The sequence below is a fragment of the Carassius auratus genome, chromosome 33 (assembly GCF_003368295.1).
Source record: "Carassius auratus strain Wakin chromosome 33, ASM336829v1, whole genome shotgun sequence".
NCBI classification, from domain to species: Eukaryota; Metazoa; Chordata; class Actinopteri; order Cypriniformes; family Cyprinidae; genus Carassius; species Carassius auratus.
Window position 1 is genome coordinate 647,991 of NC_039275.1, and position 21,181 is coordinate 669,171.

A 21,181-nucleotide genomic window follows, 5' to 3' on the forward strand; every position below is an offset into this window, starting at 1 on the left:
ACCATAATCAACTATACCCCCATTACAACCATCTGAACTTTACTGGTTTGCTTTATTCAGCCTGTGCAAAAGGCTCATGACACTGATTTATAATGCAGATGCACAAAAGCATGCTCTTCTCCATCACTGGGAGTTTTAATTCAGAATTAATGAGATCCTGACCTCAGGCATTCATAGGCTTGTTTTAAGACAAAAAAAAAAAAAAAAAAAAAAAAAAAGTTTGCAGAAGGTGCAGAAAACAGCTGGTGCCATTTGAGCACCCATGACATGTGGTATATTTGGTCTCAAAAATTGTCTAATACTGCAAATATCCAGGTCTCATGGAGAGGAACTTACACAAAGCACTGACGCCAGAACTGGGTTATGTGAGAAAGTCAAACACCACAACTTTCAAATAAAGCAATTTTCTTTTTATTTAAGGGAAGGAGGCAGAGATGGTCTTTCTGAAATGTTAGAGCAAAAAGGGAAAATCCTTATGAACATAGCACTGAATTTCCCTGACCACATCACAGACCGCTTCCCTGACCAACTCCCTGTCCACTACCAGATCCCTGGCCATAGCCGCTTCCCTGACCAACTCCCTGTCCACTACCAGATCCCTGGCCGAAGCCACTTCCCTGACCAACTCCCTGTCCACTACCAGATCCCTGGCCGAAGCCACTTCCCCTGACCAACTCCCTGTCCACTACCAGATCCCTGGCCATAGCCGCTTCCCTGACCAACTCCCTGTCCACTACCAGATCCCTGGCCGTAGCCACTTCCCTGACCGTAGCCGCTTCCCTGTCCACTACCAGATCCCTGGCCGTAGCCACTTCCCTGACCGTAGCCGCTTCCCTGACCACTACCAGATCCCTGGCCATAGCCGCTTCCCTGACCGTAGCCGCTTCCCTGACCACTACCAGATCCCTGGCCGTAGCCGCTTCCCTGACCGTAGCCGCTTCCCTGACCACTACCAGATCCCTGGCCGTAGCCGCTTCCCTGACCGTAGCCGCTTCCCTGACCACTACCAGATCCCTGGCCGAAGCCACTTCCCTGACCAACTCCCTGTCCACTACCAGATCCCTGGCCATAGCCGCTTCCCTGACCGTAGCCGCTTCCCTGACCAACTCCCTGTCCACTACCAGATCCCTGGCCATAGCCGCTTCCCTGGCCGTAGCCTCTTCCTTGGCCAACTCCCTGTCCACTACCAGATCCCTGGCCATAGCCGCTTCCCTGACCAAAACCAGTCCCCTGTCCGCTTCCCTGGCCGGCACCCTGGCCCTGTCCGCTTCCCTGGCCCTGTCCGGCGCCCTGTCCAGCACCCTGTCCGCTTCCCTGGCCCTGTCCTGCACCCTGTCCTGCACCCTGTCCGCTTCCCTGGCCCTGTCCTGCACCCTGTCCTGCACCCTGTCCGCTTCCCTGGCCCTGTCCGGCGCCCTGTCCGCTTCCCTGGCCCTGTCCTGCACCCTGGCCGCTTCCCAGGCCGGCACCCTGGCCCTGTCCGCTTCCCTGGCCCTGTCCGGCGCCCTGTCCAGCACCCTGTCCGCTTCCCTGGCCCTGTCCGCTTCCCTGGCCCTGTCCTGCACCCTGTCCGCTTCCCTGGCCCTGTCCTGCACCCTGGCCCTGTCCGCTTCCCTGGCCCTGTCCGGCGCCTTGTCCAGCACCCTGTCCGCTTCCCTGGCCCTGTCCAGCACCCTGTCCGCTTCCCTGGCCCTGTCCAGCACCCTGTCCGCTTCCCTGGCCCTGTCCAGCACCCTGTCCTGCACCCTGTCCGCTTCCCTGGCCCTGTCCAGCACCCTGTCCGCTTCCCTGGCCCTGTCCAGCACCCTGTCCGCTTCCCTGGCCCTGTCCAGCACCCTGTCCGCTTCCCTGGCCCTGTCCAGCACCCTGTCCGCTTCCCTGGCCCTGTCCAGCACCCTGTCCGCTTCCCTGGCCCTGTCCAGCACCCTGTCCGCTTCCCTGGCCCTGTCCAGCACCCTGTCCGCTTCCCTGGCCCTGTCCAGCACCCTGTCCGCTTCCCTGGCCCTGTCCAGCACCCTGTCCTGCACCCTGTCCGCTTCCCTGGCCCTGTCCGGCGCCCTGTCCGCTTCCCTGGCCCTGTCCTGCACCCTGGCCGCTTCCCTGGCCCTGTCCTGCACCCTGGCCGCTTCCCTGGCCCTGTCCTGCACCCTGGCCCTGTCCGCTTCCCTGGCCCTGTCCGGCGCCCTGTCCAGCACCCTGTCCGCTTCCCTGGCCCTGTCCTGCACCCTGTCCGCTTCCCTGGCCCTGTCCTGCACCCTGTCCGCTTCCCTGGCCCTGTCCTGCACCCTGTCCGCTTCCCTGGCCCTGTCCTGCACCCTGTCCCTGTCCGCTTCCCTGGCCCTGTCCGGCGCCTTGTCCAGCACCCTGTCCGCTTCCCTGGCCCTGTCCTGCACCCTGTCCGCTTCCCTGGCCCTGTCCAGCACCCTGTCCGCTTCCCTGGCCCTGTCCTGCACCCTGTCCGCTTCCCTGGCCCTGTCCTGCACCCTGTCCTGCACCCTGTCCGCTTCCCTGGCCCTGTCCGGCGCCCTGTCCGCTTCCCTGGCCCTGTCCTGCACCCTGGCCGCTTCCCTGGCCGGCACCCTGGCCCTGTCCGCTTCCCTGGCCCTGTCCGGCGCCCTGTCCAGCACCCTGTCCGCTTCCCTGGCCCTGTCCTGCACCCTGTCCGCTTCCCTGACCGGCGCCCTGTCCGGCACCCTGTCCTCTTCCCTGGCCCTGTCCGGCACCCTGTCCGCTTCCCTGACCGGCGCCCTGTCCGGCACCCTGTCCTCTTCCCTGGCCCTGTCCTGCACCCTGTCCGCTTCCCTGACCGGCGCCCTGTCCAACACCCTGTCCGCTTCCCTGACCGGCGCCCTGTCCGCTTCCCTGACCGGCGCCGTGTCCAGCACCCTGTCCGCTTCCCTGACCGGCGCCCTGTCCGGCACCCTGTCCGCTTCCCTGTCCGGCACCCTGTCCGGCACCCTGTCCGGCACCCTGTCCTGCACCCTGTCCGGCACCCTGTCCGGCACCCTGTCCGGCACCCTGTCCGCTTCCCTGACCGGCGCCCTGTCCGGCACCCTGGCCGCTGCCCTGGCCGCTTCCCTTGCCCTGTCCGGCGCCCTGGCCCGTGTTCTGACAGCTTCCCTGGCCCTGTCGGCTTGGTTCACTGCATCCATGGCGCCTGGTGGTTGGGCAACACTTCTGTGTGGCAGGACACTGACCATCATGGACACAGTTTTTAGCAGACAGTGGAATGTTCTTTGGGTCAGGACATTGACCGGGTTTCACTGCATGGACAAAGACAGTCAGCTTTAGTTCATGAGCATGGACTGTATGCCATGTCAATATACAGCAAAAGACTTATGCCACAGAGTGAATTTTATTCCAAGAATTATTCCAGTGTATTTTGTAAAGCCATCCAGGGTTTTAAACCATCCTAAAAAGGAGAAATTCAAACCTAAATCTAGACAAGAGTAACAGAAGGCAAAAATGTAACTTTCTAATCAAAAAAAAAAAAAAAAAAAAAAAAACACATGCATTAGATTTTTATTTATTTTTTTGGAGGACCCCTAGCATCGATTATAAACGGTAACTCACTTGAACCAGGCTGACTGGAAACAGGATCACATTGAAATCGAGAGCAGCCAGGTCTTTCAGAGCAGTCTTGTCTTCCAGAGCAGTGTCTATCAGAAGAACATCCTCGATGGGATAGCAAGTCTTTCAGCCTCAGACCGCCAATACCTTAATACAACATTACATATTTATCTGCTTCAAATCAAGCATTTCAAAAGATCTACTACCCATTCCTTATCCTACACACAAAGATGAAGGGTCACTTATTTTTTGGGTTTCTTCAGGCTGCGTAATGAAGTCAACAGATCACTCACCTAGAGTAGCATCTGTTATGTTCAAGTTTCCAAACAGACACAATAAAACCGCACCAAACGAGCAATACATTCGAGCTGTCATCCTCCCAGCCTACAATCTCACAATGGCCTCTGCTGGAAAATTGAATTGCTGAATTGGCGTGTCAGAAGAAGCAGATAGCTAAATACAGCCAAAGGGCATAAAACTAAAACAAATAAATGTGTTGTTGTTGTTGTAACAGCCACTTCTGTAAATGGGGTTTTAAAGATCCAAGGAGATAAGGTCAACTCCAACCCTGATCAAACTCACCTGCCAGTAGCTTTCTAGTAACTGAATGGAAGGCCTTGATTAGCTTGTTCAGGTGTGTTTGATTGCGGTTGTATGAGGTGAGCTGCATTCAAACCATTCACGTTTTTGGTGTCTCTCTTATCTGATGCACACATTTGATGTCTTGGAGTTTTCACCAATGAGTTGATGAGTTAAATCAGGTGCATTTGAATAGGGAGACATCTAAAATGTGCAGTGTTGGAGGTTCTCCGGGACCAGAATTGGGAACCACTGGTATATAGCATGGAAAGAGCGCTCCCTTTAAATGTATTAAAAAAGGTCACTCTTTCATCACAACCTCACAAAGTTAACCAATGTGTCTACACAATGTGTTTTTACTCACTTAAAATGTCTACACAATGAAAGTTTATTTTTAATTCATTTTTTATGAAGTTATGAGCATGATTTAACTCAGGTTTCCAACCTAAATACAATGCTTTGTAGAAGTAAACAAACATGTCTGTGATTGGCTACTTTGCTGCCCTCTGTGAAAATGCTTCATAAAATCATATGACGCTTTCCAAAACAGAAGGGCAGATACACTGGATTAATTTCCAAATAGATTTCGTCATGCTATTATTACTAAGAAAACAGATCCTAGACCAGGAGTTATGGGCAGCTAAAAACAATCAGTTAGACTATTTTACACTATGAGTTAGACCAGTGGTCACCAACCTTTTCAAGCCCAAGATTACATCCAAAGTCCAAATGTAATCCGATCTACCACTTGCAAAAAATTATGAAAAAACAAGGCCACAATGTAAGTTCTACTTTGAGATTCTTTGTTGCCTGTTAGCACTAGCAAAATATTTAACTACACAAACTATCAACTATAATTGAACATTTTCAACAGTAAAATAACATTAAGTATTTCCACAGGCTTATTATTCATATATAAATTCAATAATCAGTCAATTACAGGCCTAAGCCAATAATGTACTGTTGCACATTCCCTTTTAAAACATATTTCATACACTTCAAAATGGAAATACTCAGGTTAGTGCAACTAACATACACAATATTATGACTCTTTAGTCCGAATGACATCGCGTCGCATTTTTCCAAAAAGAAACTTCAAATTTTGATTCGTCTGACCACAGAACAGTTTTCCACTTTGCCACAGTCCATTTTAAATGAGCCTTGGCCCAGAGAAAACACCTTCGCTTTTGGATCATGTTTAGATATTGCTTCTTTTTTGACCTATAGAGTTTTAGCTGGCAACGGTGAATGGCACGGTGGATTGTGTTCACCGACAATGTTTTCTGGAAGTATTCCTGAGCCCATGTTGTGATCTCCATTACAGTAGCGTTCCTGTATGTGATGCAGTGCTGTGTAAGGGCCCGAAGATCACGGGCATCCAGTCTGGTTTTCCGGCCTTGACCCTTACGCACAGAGATTGTTTCAGATTCTCTGAATCTTTGGATGATATTATGCACTGTAGATGATGAGAACTTCAAACTCTTTGCAATTTTTCTCTGAGAAACTCCTTTCTGATATTGCTCCACTATATTTCTCTGCAGCATTGGGGGAATTGGTGATCCTCTGCCCATCTTGACTTCTGAGAGACACTGTCACTCTGAGAGGCTCTTTTTATACTCAATCATGTTCCCAATTGACCTAGCAAGTTGCAAATTGGTCCTCCAGATGTTTCTTATATGTACATTTTACTTTTCCGGCCTCTTATTGCTACCTGTCCCAACTTTTTCGGAATGTGTAGCTCTCATAAAATCCTAAATGATATTTGGCATGACATTTCAAAATGTCGAACTTTCAACATTCGATATGTTATCTATATTCTATTGTGAATAAAATATAAGTTTATGAGATTTGTTAATTTAATTCCTTTCCTTTTATACTTACAATTTGTTCAGTGTCCAAAATTCTTTTGGAATCGGGTTTGTAAATTTCATTGAAGCGTGAATAAACTTTCTCTTGAGTGGAGTAGCGGTTCATGAAATGATGCAAGCAGCAATGTCATTGGCTGATAAATAACATTTTTTATGTTGGACCCACTGCATTGAACTTTTTAATTTTTAACACGTTTATCACAAAACAACACACACAAAAAATGCATGAAAAAAATAACTCTTTTAAGAGTGCATGACTTATTGATCAATTTTGGATTTGGATTTGAATCGAAGCCTAAGGATCCAATGGACAATTCATAAAGAACCATCTTCTTCAATCCTGAATGAATCAGCCATTTAAACAAATACAATGAATCAATAAATGACTCGATGACTTAATCATTAAGATATTTACCACCACCTACTGGCAGTTTTAGTTTATTATTTAGAGCCAATTACTATTAAAAGAAATAATATTGTTAATGTAAAAATGTCTAAGTCATAACATAACATCATTTCATATATATAATTAAATATATTAAAAAAAATATATTAAACTGTTACTGTGCTTCCAGTATTCTAGCTCGCTGATTGGTTTAAACCACCAATTTATCTTACATAAATATGGCCTCCCATAGTATGCTCTCCAATCCAATCAGAATGCACTGTGCCTAGTGCAAGAACAGAACAGACTGGGCATATGCCTGTCACTCCAGGATCAAACTCTGTCTGTGATGCGCCTTTTTTCCGAAGCCCATGTTAACGGATCAGAGCATTCACACTGCACACAATAAAAGGCTAGAAATAAAATGCTCGAAAATAATTCATATCTAACACATGAGCCAGGGGCGCAACTATCCAGTGTTAGAGGGGATAGTTACCTAAATTTTATCCAGTTTTTGGTGTCTCTCTTATCTGATGCACACATTTGAGGTCTTGGAGTTTTCACCAATGAGTTGATGAGTTAAATGCAGAGCACAAATTCTGAGTATGGGTCACCATACTTGGCTGAATGTCACTTCACTTCATTGTACAAAATCACAGTCTGGGGACTCAGAACTCAGAACAACTGCTAACATTAAGTTTAAGGTAAAAATAACTGCCATGAAATTATAGTATCTTACTCCTATGCAATAAATTGTTCTTTCACTAGATCTCTTTACCTCTGTCTTTATCCTCTTCTCTTCTTTTTGGCACTGTATCTATCGCAGACTATGCTCATTTATAATGTGTCATGTAAATTCGGCCTTCCGTCACAATCAGGAAACTTTCACCGTGTCTAGTACTGGCGCGAGCTGCCAGGCCCGTTTCTACGAGCTGTGTGTTAACAAAAGCAGTGCTGTATACATTGGATGCGGCGTCGGGCACGCTACACAACAAATTACCAACAACTGATCGTGCGCGCGCTCTGTTTCTGACGCACTTCAAGCTCTCGATGGGCGGGGGAAGATTGAAGAGCCAGACTTTTTTTATTTTATTTTTTGGTAGTATTTCGAATTAATGGTTTTTATATAGTAGCCTATTATTAAAAAATATATATGTAAAAAAAAAAAAAATCACTCGTTCACTCATTCTGGCGCCCCTATGGATGAGTGGCGCCCTTAGCATTTGCCTGTACCGCCTATGCCGTGGGCCGGTGTCCTTACATTTTATCCAATCCTAGCCTGTCAGATTTTCCTACGCGGGTTTACTGCGCACGCGCACATCAATATCGCGTCCTTTGTCTCATGCTAAACAACGATATTTAATGTATCTGCATTACTGTTAGGGTAGGTTTAGGGCTGGAGTAGTTGTAGACTTTAATAAAAACGCAATCTAATTGGTAGAAAATAATATTTATTGTTGGTTTCCTGTAACTGTATCCATTTTAGCTACAACCGCGAATATAACACATAATTACTGTATTTGCAGTACTGTAAGGGTATGATTAGGGTTGTGGTAGGTGTAGACGTTAATAAACCACAACTTTACAGAAGAATTTTCGTTGTGGAATTGTACTACCCACTGTTTTGGTGGGAGGTAGGAAAATCTGACAGCATAGGACAAATCGACAGAACACCGGCACTGCATAGACGTCACATTTTAAGTCCTACCTGTTGCCTTTCACCAATCACTTATTTAGCTGCTGTCGCATCCCTTGACATGTCATCTCCTTTTCCCTCATTCTTTTTCTATTTTTAGCCCCCAAGAGCTTTTTTGTTTCATCCATCTTTTTCGAGTTTCAAAGACAACACACTAACATTACTGCTTCTTACTCAGCGCTCATGCCGCTTGTTAGAGCTCTAAAAAAATATAATAATATATATATATATATATATTTAAGTCCGCACACGCAGAGCAGCGTGTATGTGATGAAGCACGTCTGGTTTTGTGACAGCGCAAAGGAAATATGCGTGCGCTCTTGCATTATTTTAATGTGCTTTCTTGTTATATTTATGCGCTCTCACTGCTGACCGCATACACATACTATACACACTGCAAACACTTGAGGCACAGCTACAATTAATGAGCTCTATAAACATTGCATGGCAAAAAAGAAAAAGAAACGGACACAGGATTTTTTTTTTTTTTTTTTTTGCCATAAGTCTATACATTTTGTTACATCTTTACCAGTGCTTTAAGTGGGCAGGTATGCACAGGTACTCAGTACCGCCACTTCCAAATATAGCTCTTGAGCATACCACCACCTCTCCATGCGCCCAGAACATGCTTTTAGTGTACCAGTATGTTCATTTGGACATCTGTTTTAATAGAGGTTTATAATCCTTTGCCTGCACTGCTGCTTTTCAGAGCGCCCTTCACAATGCACGCTTCCTAATTCTTCCTAGTTCGGAGTATGGAGCATGAATCATTTGAACCAGTTTGGGAGTTCGGAGCGGGATCGCGAATCATTTGAGTCAGTTCGGGAGTTCGGAGCGGCTTCGCGGATCATTTGAATCAGTTCGAGAGTTCGTAGCGGGTGTGCGAATTATTTGAATCAGTTTGGGAGTTCAAGCGGGTTCGCGAATCATTTGAGTCAGTTTGGTGATCATGAATCATTTGAATCAGTTCGGCAGTTTGTAGCGGGTTCGCGAATCATTTGAGTCAGTTCGGGAGTACAAGGCGGGTTCGGGAATCATTTGAGTCAGTTTAGGGATAGCGAATCATTTGAATCAGTTCGTGAGTTCGTAGCGGGTTCGCAAATCATTTGAGTCAATTCGGGAGTTCGTAGCGGGTTAGGGAATCATTTGAGTCAGTTTGGGGATCGCGAATCATTTGATTCAGTTTGGGAGTTCGGAGCGGGATCGCGAATCATTTGAGTCAGTTCGGGAGTTCGTAGCGGGTTCGTGAATCATTGAGTCAGTTTGGGGATCGCAAATCATTTGAATCAATTCGGGAGTTCGGAGCGGCTTCGCGGATCATTTGAATCAATTCGAGAGTTCGTAGCGGGTTTGCGAATCATTTGAATCAGTTCGGGAGTTCAAAGCGGGTTCGCGAATTATTTGAATCAGTTCGGGAGTTCGGAGCGTGATTCATTTGAGTCAGTTCGGGATTTCGGAGCTGGTTCGCGAATCATTTGAGTCAGATTGGAAGTTTGAATGCAGTGATGCAGTAGCTCTTTCTAAGGGGATTTTTTCAAAATCCTTTTGCACATTTTATTTATGTTCAGTAGTTCTTTCTAGCTCAAGCAAATCCACAAACTAATACAAGGATTTGTTATTAAGGATGCTGCCGATGCACCCCAGGGGGCCGGAGATAGAGCCCACAGAGGGAGAAACTTTGAACGGCTGTATCTCGCCGAGACCCAGTGTTGACTGCTGTGTATAAAAGCCCTTCAATATAGTTGTTACCTCAGGGATGAGGGGACTCATCAAAAAAATAAAAAACAGAAAATAATCTTTTGGGCCACTTAAAGCACTGATAATTTTGGCTTATGTCTGTTCTAGAGACGTTACAACTTTTTGATAAACCTCTAGTTGGTTTTCTTTTGGAAATAGGTTTCAAATTAATCCTGAATGCATTTATGACTGTAAAAGCATATCGGTGTGTGTCACAATCGAAAAATTTATCAAAGAAATCACGATAGGGTTTTTTTTTTTTTTTTTTTCATATCGCACAGCACTAGTTCATTCAATAAATACAGTTAACAATCTAGCTTCTGAGTACGTGTTATTAACCCAACAATAGCGGGGTCAGTTAATTTTTTTGCAGTGGGCCGCGCAAACATATTTGTGTGGTTGTGTGGGCCGCGAGCTGAAAAAGGTTGGGAACCACTGCAGTAACCCATTCATGAAGACAGTAGTCACTTGCAACATGTGAATGAATCAGCTGTTTGAAAGAATGACTAATGACTCACTCATTAAAACAGTCATTCATCGTCATCTACTGGTGGTTTGGTTTCATATTTATAAGTACAGCATTTTTCCCAATATATTTTACTTTCTTTTTTGTATGTTCAAAAATATTTAAAACATTAATCTTATTAAATTATGCATTTGAAATTCTGTGTTGTAAATGCATTTATCCACCTCAACTTCATCAAACCTTCTGTTTAAATACATCTGTTTCCTCTGCAGTGAAAAGATGGGAGTTTGATAATCGTATGCACACTCTAATGCGAACATTAAAAATTGCAAAAATAAATTACTTCACTGCTCACAAAGAGAAGCATGAACACAGGTGTCCAAAATAGTTTGTGGAATAATGTGCTCTTTTTACTTGAAGCATATGTTGTCTTTTTCCTTTATTTTCTTGTCAGAGCGCACCAGAATGCTTAATTTAACTAAACTTAAAAAAAAATTATTATCTAGTATTATTTCATACCTGCAAACTCACAAGAGATCAAAAAGGTGACATAGTTCAGAATATGACCCTGAGTCAAGAAGGACATTTTCGAGAATTTAGCTTTTAACTCACAAAAAAAAAAAAAAAAAAAAAAATGAAATAGTCATCATTTACTCACCCTTCATAATTAATCGCTTACCAGCTCTAGTTTTTATATAATCTGAAAAAATGAGGATATAATGTGTATGAAAAAATAACCTAAATAAGATTTTTATGTAACTGTAAATCATTTATAGTGGTGTCATATCTGCTCCCAGATTGACCTTTTACAAAACAAATACAGGAATACATTGGCTATAATATAATTATATACATGGTAAAAGTTCACTGTCCCTTAAAGAGCCACACAGATGGGAAATCAAAAATTACCTGTATTACAGTGTGTGATGTAGCTGTCCATCAGTGTAAACAATGTGCAAATAATTAAACCAAAAAGTACATGATTTATAAAGTTATTGGCTTCTAAAGTAAGGAGTCGACTCTGAATCGCTGAAACCAGTCGTTATAGATTTCAAATCTTTTGCCCATCTCTATGTACGTCACTAGGAACACTTTGCATAATAATCTCCGCCTACCGTCTTGAGAGAAACTGAACTCTGAGCTGCCAGGCTTCAGCTATTCTTGAACAGTAATTTCAGAGAAGAAGCAAGTTGTTAGATAGTGATTAAAGACTCTTTAAGACAAACTTATTTTTTTTTATGAATTGCATTTAACCAAATGGGGTCAGTTTTGATTTTGTGTGTTCTTTAAACAAAAGTATCTGTGTGTGTGTGTGTGTGTGTGTGAGTTGTGAATAGTTTTTTATTCTCTTTTGTTAGTCACTTTGAATAAAAGTATTTGTTTAATGCATAAATGTAAATTAGAAATCGAAACAAACCAAAATGAAGAATGCATCTACTGAGTATCTACACTAAGTAAACAGTTTAGGGTTGGTAAGATTTTGTTAATTATTATTCATTACATTGATCAAAAGTGACAGTAAAGGCATTTATATTTCTATTTCAAATGAATCCTGTTCTCTTGAACTTTCTGTTCATCAAAGAATCTTGAAAAATAAAATGTATCACAGTGTTCCACAAAAATAAAAAAATGTTTTCAACATTGCTAATAATCAGAAATGTATTATTCTGATTTCTGAAGATCATGTGACACTGAAGACTGGAGGAATGATGCTGAAAATACAGCGGAGCATCACAGAAATACATTACATTTGACTATATATTCAGAGAAAACAGCTATTTGCTTTTTTGTTTTTCTTTAACTATTATTCTTCAAATAAATGCAGCCTTTCTTAGCATGAGAGACAACAACAAAAGACCCCAAATGTTTGAACAATAATTTATTATTTCCATGAAGCAAGACGAGATCTATGGACGGCAGAAAGACAGTAGTTTGTCTGTCTACCAGGCTTAAGTTTGAGTGTTGCAACCTTTGAAACATTTAGTGCAAGTAAAAAGTGAAAAAGGTGAATTCTGGGAACACACGAGTGCTATTTAGGAATAACCAATCGCTGACTTGAAGAGCATGACAGAATGCAAAACAGAGTGAAAAATTAAAGCATGAACTAAAATAGCTCAAATCCAGCAAACACAAATAACTAAAAACAGAGCGGGAGATGATGCAGCTTCTGATGTAGCTTCAGTTCAGAGGAATGTGAACTGTAGATGTGTTTGATCAGATGCGGTGGATATAGAGACACACGTGTGCTTGTATTCCCACTGGGAGTGATGAAACAGCTATTTTTACCTGGTGACTGTCAGGAATGAAATCCTAAAATGAAGCAGAATGACAGATGAAACCAGTAAAGGATTCAAGAAGCACCAAGCTAAATTTACTTTCTGATTTTTTTTTTTTTTTTTTTGCATTTTCCTTTTTTTCAGGATATCAGTGCATTTAGATGAAAATTACAAAAAATACAACGAAACAGAGACTGAAGAACAAGTTCAATAAACAGCCATATCACTGACAATTTTATACTATCATATTAGTATCACTGAGATACTATTAAAGTTTCTTATTAATAGTTTGAATTCATAAACAGCAGAGAGGCATGCGAACAAACTGAATTATTCTCCTATTTATCAGCATTACAATACTGTTTTTCCATGGATCTACTTACTAGTGAACACTAAAAGCACAGTGACATATGCAGTGCTTTAAGTGGCCCCAAAGAGGTGCCGGTACTCTATAATAGCCAAAAAAAAATGAAATTTTTTGATGACTCCCCTCATCCCCTGAGGTAACAACAACTATATTTAAGGGCTTTTATATACAGCAGTCAACAGGCAACCTTAAAAACAAATCCTTTTATTAGTTTGTGGATTTGCTTGAGCTAGAAAGAACTACTGAACATAAATAAAATGTGCAAAATGATTTTGAAAAAATACCCTTAGAAAGAGCTACTGCATCACTGCATTCAAACTTCCAAACTGACTCAAATGATTCGCGAACCAGCTCCGAACTCCCAAACTTACTCAAATGAATCACGCTCCGAACCCCTGAACTGATTCAAATAATTCGCGATTCCCAAACTGACTCAAATGATTCGCGAACCCGCTTTGAACTCCCGAACTGATTCAAATGATTCGCGATCCCGCTCCGAACTCCCAAACTGACTCAAATGATTCGCGACGAACTCCCGAACTGACTCAAATGATTCGCGAACCCGCTTTGAACTCCCGAACTGACTCAAATGATTCGCGATCCCGCTCCGAACTCCCGAACTGACTCAAATGATTCGCAAACTCGCTACAAACTCCCGAACTGATTCAAATGATCCGCAAAGCCCCTCTGAACTCCCGAACTGACTCAAATGAATCGCGATCCCGCTCCGAACTCCCGAACTGGTTCAAATGATTCACGCTCCATACTCCGAACTAGGAAGAATTGTGAACATACTGGTACGCTAAAAGCACGTTCTGGGCGCATGGAGAGGTGGTGGTACACTCAAGAGCTATATTTGGAAGTGGCGGTACTGAGTACTGTGTGTAAAAGCACAGCACTTAAAGCACTGGACATATGCTAATACACCATTTACATGCAATAACTGTATTAAACTTTACTTTAATATTATTGTGACACCACCATGCTTTATACAGAAATATATACACTGTAAAAATTACTTTTCTAAGTCACCCAAAACTGAAAATCTCCTCACCCCCTCAGGTTATTCAAGATCAGGGTGAGTTTGTTTCTTCATCAGGTTTGGAGAAATGTAGCATTGCATCAGTGTCTCATCAATGGATGCTCTGCAGTGAATGGGTGCCGTCAGAATGAGAGTCAGATAAAAACATCACAGCACTCCAGTCCATCAGTGAACATCTGGAGAAGATGAAAGCTGCGTCTTTGAACTCTCATTCTGACGGCACCCATTCACTGCAGAGCATCCATTGATGAGACACTGATGCAATGATGCATTCTCATATTCTTCACATATTAATTTCTGGCTGAACTATTCCTTTAATGTGCTCAGATCAAGCAGGGCTAAGCGTGTCTGTTTTCACACTGCCGTGTTTCTTCATACTGCTCTCACCGGAGAAGTCTTTTATGACGCTGTAATAAACACTTACAGTGCTTTTGCTGGCTCGGCTCTGATCTGACCTGCGTTTACAGACGCAGAGCCTCTTAAAAGCAGCACGAAACTTCTGCGACATGGCATTGTAGATGATGGGGTTGACGGCGCTGTTGGTGTAAATGCACATGCGACAGAAGAGCAGGAACCAGGTGTTGAGATACGGCGGATCCATGAAGGAATTCACAACCACTAGAGTCCGATACGGCATCCAGAGCAGAGCGAACAGAACCACCACCACCGCCAGCATCTTTGTGACCTGCAACACAAGTCAGAGTAGTACAACAGAGTAGAAGAAAATAGAAATATGAGCTGCTGCAATGTGTATTTACTTTTAAATGCAGAGCAGTTGCACATGATTGCATAAGTTTGATACTTTCTGAAGAAATGCGAGTTGCGCTTTGATTCTCAAAATATGGAAATCGCAACATGAAGCTTGAAGTTTTTGGAGGTTGATTGGACTCTCTCCGATAATGCTGGTCTCTAAAAAATTGCTCAGCTCCTCCTTAATGTGAATTTTAGCCTTTTATATTTATCTGTCAGACAAGTCTACATGTCTCAAAAACACTCCTGCTGACATATTATTGATTATATATGTAAAAATCATATTTTTGTAAGATGATACAGAACATTATCTCCCTAAAAATAATAATAATATAAATTATGGCTTTAATTATGGATCATAAAAAAACATAATAAACAGTGGTTTGAGAGACAGACTTGTAATCTAAAGGTCACTTTCATATTTGTATGACAATATATAAATAAATATACATAAACAATTTTTATGAATTATATATGTGGAACAAAAAAATTACTTTAGTGGACTTAATTTGATGTGGACACCAAAATGTTGACATCTCATTTTTGACCCTTAAACATATACATATATATATACACACACACACACACACACACACTCACTCACTCACGCACACGCCCACGCACAGGCACGCACACGCACACACTCACACACACACACGAGTCACGCACACACTCACGCGCACGCACGCACGCACGCACGCACACACTAACACACACTCTCACACACACGCGCGCGCACACACACAGTCACACTCTCACACACACACACACACACACACACTCACACACGCACTCGCACACGCGCACGCACGCATACACTCACGCACACACACACTCACGCACACATACACACTCACGCACAAGCGTTCACACACACACCGTATGTATAATGTATATATCAGAGTTATTATAGTTAACTAAAACCATTAAACTTATTTTAACTAGTTCCCAAAGAAACAAATCACATTTTTATTTAGTAAAACTAAAATTAGTATTACTGAAATAAAAATGTAAATAATCTATATAAACATAAAAAAAACTATTTTTATTTATTTCTTTAGAAATTATTCATAAAACAAATGAAAAGATATATGTATATATTTTATCTGAATTACCCAGACTCACATGAATATATAAAATAAAAAGAATAGTTTGTTTCTTTATGATTTCTAGGATGTAGATGATTGACAGAGCGCACCTGTTTTCTGGAAGACGCTGCGTTTGCTCTGCAGGACACTTTAACAGAGCTGTGTCGACGGCTCCGATGGACGGAGAGCTTCTGCTCGGACAGATTCGCTGGCAGCGGGTCTCGAAACAAGATCCTGGCGATCAGACCGTAAAGAACCAAAGCCACGACGAGAGGAACCACATAAAACAGGGTGAAGTCCAGGAAGTAGATGGGCATATACAGGTTCCTGTACACCCGATAGCCACAGCGAACCACGACGCCGTCAGAATAAACCGTCTCATTGGTGTCCACCAGGAAGAACCACATGATGCAGTACAGAGATGTGAAGATCCAGACGCAGGCGATGATCTTCTTGGCTCTCGATGCGGTGCAGATGAACTGGGCTTTGATGGAGTGGCAGATGGCGATGTAGCGCTCGATGGTGAAGGCCGTGATGGAGCAGGAGGAGACATTGATTCCCAGATACTGCAGGTACGTGATGCAAACACAGCCGGCATAACCGTAGATCCACGAAGACACAACCTCAGAGATGTTTGGTAAACCGGCGGCCAACAGCACGGTCAGATCAGCCATGGCTAAACTCACCAGGTAACAGTTGGTCGCGGTCATCATGTGTTTGCTTCGGATCACCACCAGGACCACCATGACGTTCCCAGCGATTCCCACGCCGCAGATGAGCAGCGACAGAGAGATGGTGACCGCCTGGACCTCCAGAGAGTTCTCCGGCATCGTGGTCAGAGTCTGACCGGCGCTGGAGTTTCTGTCAGTGCTGTTATCCATCGTGGAGCTGCTCAAGATATCCTTATCATACCCATCTCAACAAAACTCCTGGAGAAAGTTAGAGAAGAATTCAGAAAAATGCACACCATTTCTTTCATGAGTTTTTAGATTTCTTCAGAATTTTTATTAATATTATTAATATTTATTTTTTTAAAAATTAGTTAAAATTTTGTATTTTTATTGTCTTTTTTATTTATATATTTTTTATTTATTTTAGTTTTGCTCATTTTAGTACATCAAGTTCCGAAAATGAGAAATAAAATAGTTTAAATAAAATAACATAAAAAAAATTAATAGTGGAAAGAGAATAAATATATTTTTAATATGCATAGCGGAAAATAAATAAATAGTGGAAATAAAAAAATAAAAAAATATATATATATATTTTAAAATGCCTTTTCATATTTAACTTTGTTTCAATTAAAGTGTATTTTATTTATATTTTATTTTAAAATGTTATTTTAGTCTGTTTTCAGTCAACCCTGATACACAATTCCATAATATTTGCAGATCATTTTATACATTAACTGAAAAATACAGGCTGAAGGCTTATCACAGACACTTTTTTTAATGAGCTGCATCACTTCCACTGCGACATTTCATGCAAAACATAAATTAAAACAGTTACTTAGGACAAAGCCTTTATACACAGTTGAAAATCTAACTTTTAAGAAATGAATGCAGTTGTTTCACATATTTCGTGTACAGATGAACGCATGTGCTCTCGGATGCATGAAATGTCCCTCACCGTGAAGCTGGATGATCTTCCAGACGATGGATCTTCAGTTATCGTTCACGAACGAAAGGTGTTTCTTCTCCAGAGATCTGCAGCATGTGCTGAGAACCAGCATCAGTCCTCTTCTTCTCTTCTCTCTCCTCCTCTTCAGTCTCTCTCTTTTTAAACAACATGAATCTACAATGCATAAAACAACAGCAAACAAAGCCGACGTTTTATTAGCCCAATCAGAAAAGAGTATCTTTTGGAGAATATTTAGATTAATTTGCACCTTCAGATTCCAGATTTTCAAATAAATATTGTCATATTTGAGACTCTTTATAGTTCAGAGTTCAGTGCAGCAGATTATCTGTTAGTTTATTTTTAATGTCTGAATTTTCTCTATTATCCAGGTGGTCATTAACTGTTTAGTTGACTTGTTTTCAGCTGATGCACACGTACTAAAATAAGTGCCATGCTTTAGACGTCAAATGGATTTCAGATCACATTTACATTTGTGATTTGTGTGTTTTTTATTGATATTTATTTATTGCATAATATGAATTCTTTGTCAGCCTGATTAAGTTTATTCAGATTTTTTTTCTTAACTGGGGACTTGAACAACATGCATTTTCCGCATCTCCCTTTGAGACGTGTCCTAGCGGACAAATGAGGTTCAAAAGACCTTAAATATTGACATCAAACACTGACGTCAAAACACAGGTCAGATATCCAGATCAGACTGACGTCAGAAACTTGATGTGCATTTAATATCCACACATTGATGTGCATTCGTCCACCATCCCACTGGGAACTTGATGTTGAGTGGACATCGAATCGACTTCAAACACTGATGTAAGAACACAAATATCCAAATCAGAAACTTGATGTACATTATACAGGAATAAGGCCATGGGTTGCTGTATAATGCAGAATGTTACAGAATTTGGCCAATTGAGATCAGAATAGGTGCATTTCATGTTGAATTTACATCTGTATTATTGAAGTTTCAAGAAATTGTCTTTCATAGCATAGGCTTTTTATAACAGTGTGTGGATGTGAAAAGGTTTGATTTGCATTTTTGACATCAGTGTTTGATGTTAATGTTTGTTTCTTCAGCATCAAGGTTCCCGCTGGGACTGACTGATTAAAGGAAGTGATTGAGCAGCTCAAATGAGTTTGATATTGAATGCACTGTTTTTACATTAAATGTAATATTGTAACATGTACTAAATGTCAGTGAATAAGCATTACAAATGTGTACAGGGAACTACTATGGGGATTTATTAAATATCACACACACACAGAATAAATAATCCAAACTAACAGAGTAGAACAGAAAGAGAGGCAGAAAATCGATCTGTATAAACAAAGATTAGTCAAACTGTACGATCAACTGATCAATAAACAGTCACACACCGCAGCAGACAGTGTGACGTGTGCAGAAAACATCTCATAAGTGCTGAAATCAGTGCAAATAAATCCATGCAAACACATATCAGGTGTATAAAGTGCACAAACACACCAGACCGAGACAACAGTGCAACTTAGCATTAAGAGACAGCAAGAGAAACACACACACACACACACACACACACACACACACACTCAGTAGGGGATCTGGTTCTGATAGTACTGGATCATGTCATACGTTTTGCTCCTGGAACAATCAGGTAACGAGGTGGGTTATAATTTGGCAGGGGGGTGAAATTGGGTAACCCTGATCCTCATGAGTTGATCTGCTCCCCCTAAAATAATCACTAGTCACAGATGTCTTCATCTCATGTGAGTGGACATCATTTTAAACATACTCTGCTTAAATACTATTAATTTAAGTAAACAAATGTTTAATAAGGAGCAACATACCAAGTGCTTCTTCATAATATTCTGTCATCAATTACTCAGACTCATATTTTCCAAACCCACATGACTTTAATTTTACAATGAAACACATATCACAGTGTTGTTGTTGTTTCCATTCAGTGAAACATTCCTCAAAACATCATCTTTTGTTTTTTTTACAGTAAAAAAGAAAGTCATACATGTTTGGAACGACACGAGGCGAGTAAATGACAGAATGTTCCTTTTTGGGTGAACTATCCCTTTAAGGCAGCATTTCTCTTTTTTTTTCTTTTTTTTTTACATTCAGGTCATAAACAAGGCAAGAGTTAACTACTAATACAGACATGATCAAAGATAGTAATTCTCAGAACTGCAGAGAAACTACCAAGACTTCATAAAAGGTAAATAATTTAAGTTAATCTGTAGATACTTTAATATATGAGACCCAGATCTTAAATATGATGACCTGAATTTAGCACATTTTAAATGTAGTAAACTTCTCCAGCCACAAGAGGGGGCCACCTCACTAATAGTAGCTGAAAAACTCACCTAGCATAACATGCTACAGCTAAAGAACAAAGTATAGGCCAAAAACACAAACAAATGGCCACAAAATTAAAGGGTTAATTCACCTAAAAAATTACTTTAACTCACCCTCATGTATTTTCCAAACCTGTATGAGTTTCTTTAAATATTTTGAAGAATGTTGGAAAGTTCAATAAATGAATGGCAGAGGGCCGGGCCAGCGATGATGTAACTAAAGTACTTTATACACAAAATGTTCATAGAGCATTAGCACACCATAGCAAGAGTAAGCATTATTTGAGTTGTGCATAAAGTGCTGGTGTTGAAACAGGCAGGATTGTATTTTTACTAATGGACTTAACACTGGTTAGTGTAAATGGGCTGAAATGACAATGTTTTATACAGCCTGAGATCTAAGGGGAATTCATAACATAACTTTATGGCAGGTTTATGATAAGGGGACACACCTGTTTTGAATGAGTCATGTTGTGCTTGTATGTTTTAACACAATTACTGTTGGAGGGATGTCTCCATATTGTCAGATTTTGTTGGATGTCGGTCTGACAGTGAAGCAAGGGGACAGTGGGATGCACCCAGGTAGAAATCCTTCGCTGGATCTGAGACAGAACCAATGATCTCTTCAACCAAGTGCTCCAGCTGCTCTCAAATGTCAGCTAGAGAAAACACAAATCCCACAGAACAGAAGAGTAAAGCAAATATCACCAATTATCTTCAACATGGGGTTTACTTACGGTCTCTGGCAAACTCCTTCCAGCTTCATGCTCTTCAAGAGGTTTTGTGACGTGTCTGGGCGATGCCTTACAGAAGTTTCTGGAAAACTGAAGCAGAAACACACACACACACCTCATTCATGCATACAGAGAAACACATTATGTGCCAAATGTTTGTTAAAGTTAATTGAATACTTCAATTGAAACTTTGCTGTGATAACGAGTGATAAATCTGTGTTTGGTGAATGTTCTTTTGTATTCCACAGAAGAAAGTTGCTAACAGATTTGATGAGAAGCATCTTCCTTCTTTTCTTTTCTTTTCTTTTCTGTTCATACCAATGAACTCGATCACCATGAGCAGGAGGCAAGCCACATTAATCGCTGAGTGCTGTCCAAACATGTTACAGCACAAGGATTGAATCAACCATCTTTAGAAGGGGTTTTCCAGCCCAAAGTGAATCCAACAGCTCAGTCTCAATGACCCAAGAACTATCAGGCTATGGAACCTTCTGGAACTCCAACTGTAAAACAATCCCATCCCATTCTCATTGGCCTCACTCTTAAAGATGATAGAGGAACTCTTTGAAAGACGACGTTGCAAACTGAAGGATCTTCACGCTTCTGTTGAACTTCATCGATTCTGAAGTCTGTCCAAACGGCTGT

At 41.7% G+C, this 21,181-nt stretch overlaps 1 protein-coding gene and 1 pseudogene across 1 annotated transcript; both read right to left on the bottom strand.

The window, feature by feature from the left end:
• Positions 1 to 636: 636 nt before the first annotated feature.
• Positions 637 to 4,106, bottom strand: LOC113052809 (fibroin heavy chain-like; annotated as a pseudogene).
• A 10,158-nt stretch (positions 4,107 to 14,264) lies between these two features.
• LOC113052834 (thyrotropin-releasing hormone receptor-like) lies at positions 14,265 to 18,277 on the bottom strand. The gene is made up of 3 exons (XM_026217283.1): positions 17,454 to 18,277; positions 15,935 to 16,753; positions 14,265 to 14,671 (listed from the first exon to the last, which is right to left on the bottom strand). Exons 2-3 carry the CDS (start codon positions 16,703 to 16,705, stop codon positions 14,315 to 14,317), a joined length of 1,128 nt encoding a protein of 375 aa, XP_026073068.1. The 5' UTR covers positions 16,706 to 16,753; positions 17,454 to 18,277; the 3' UTR covers positions 14,265 to 14,314.
• Positions 18,278 to 21,181: the final 2,904 nt, after the last annotated feature.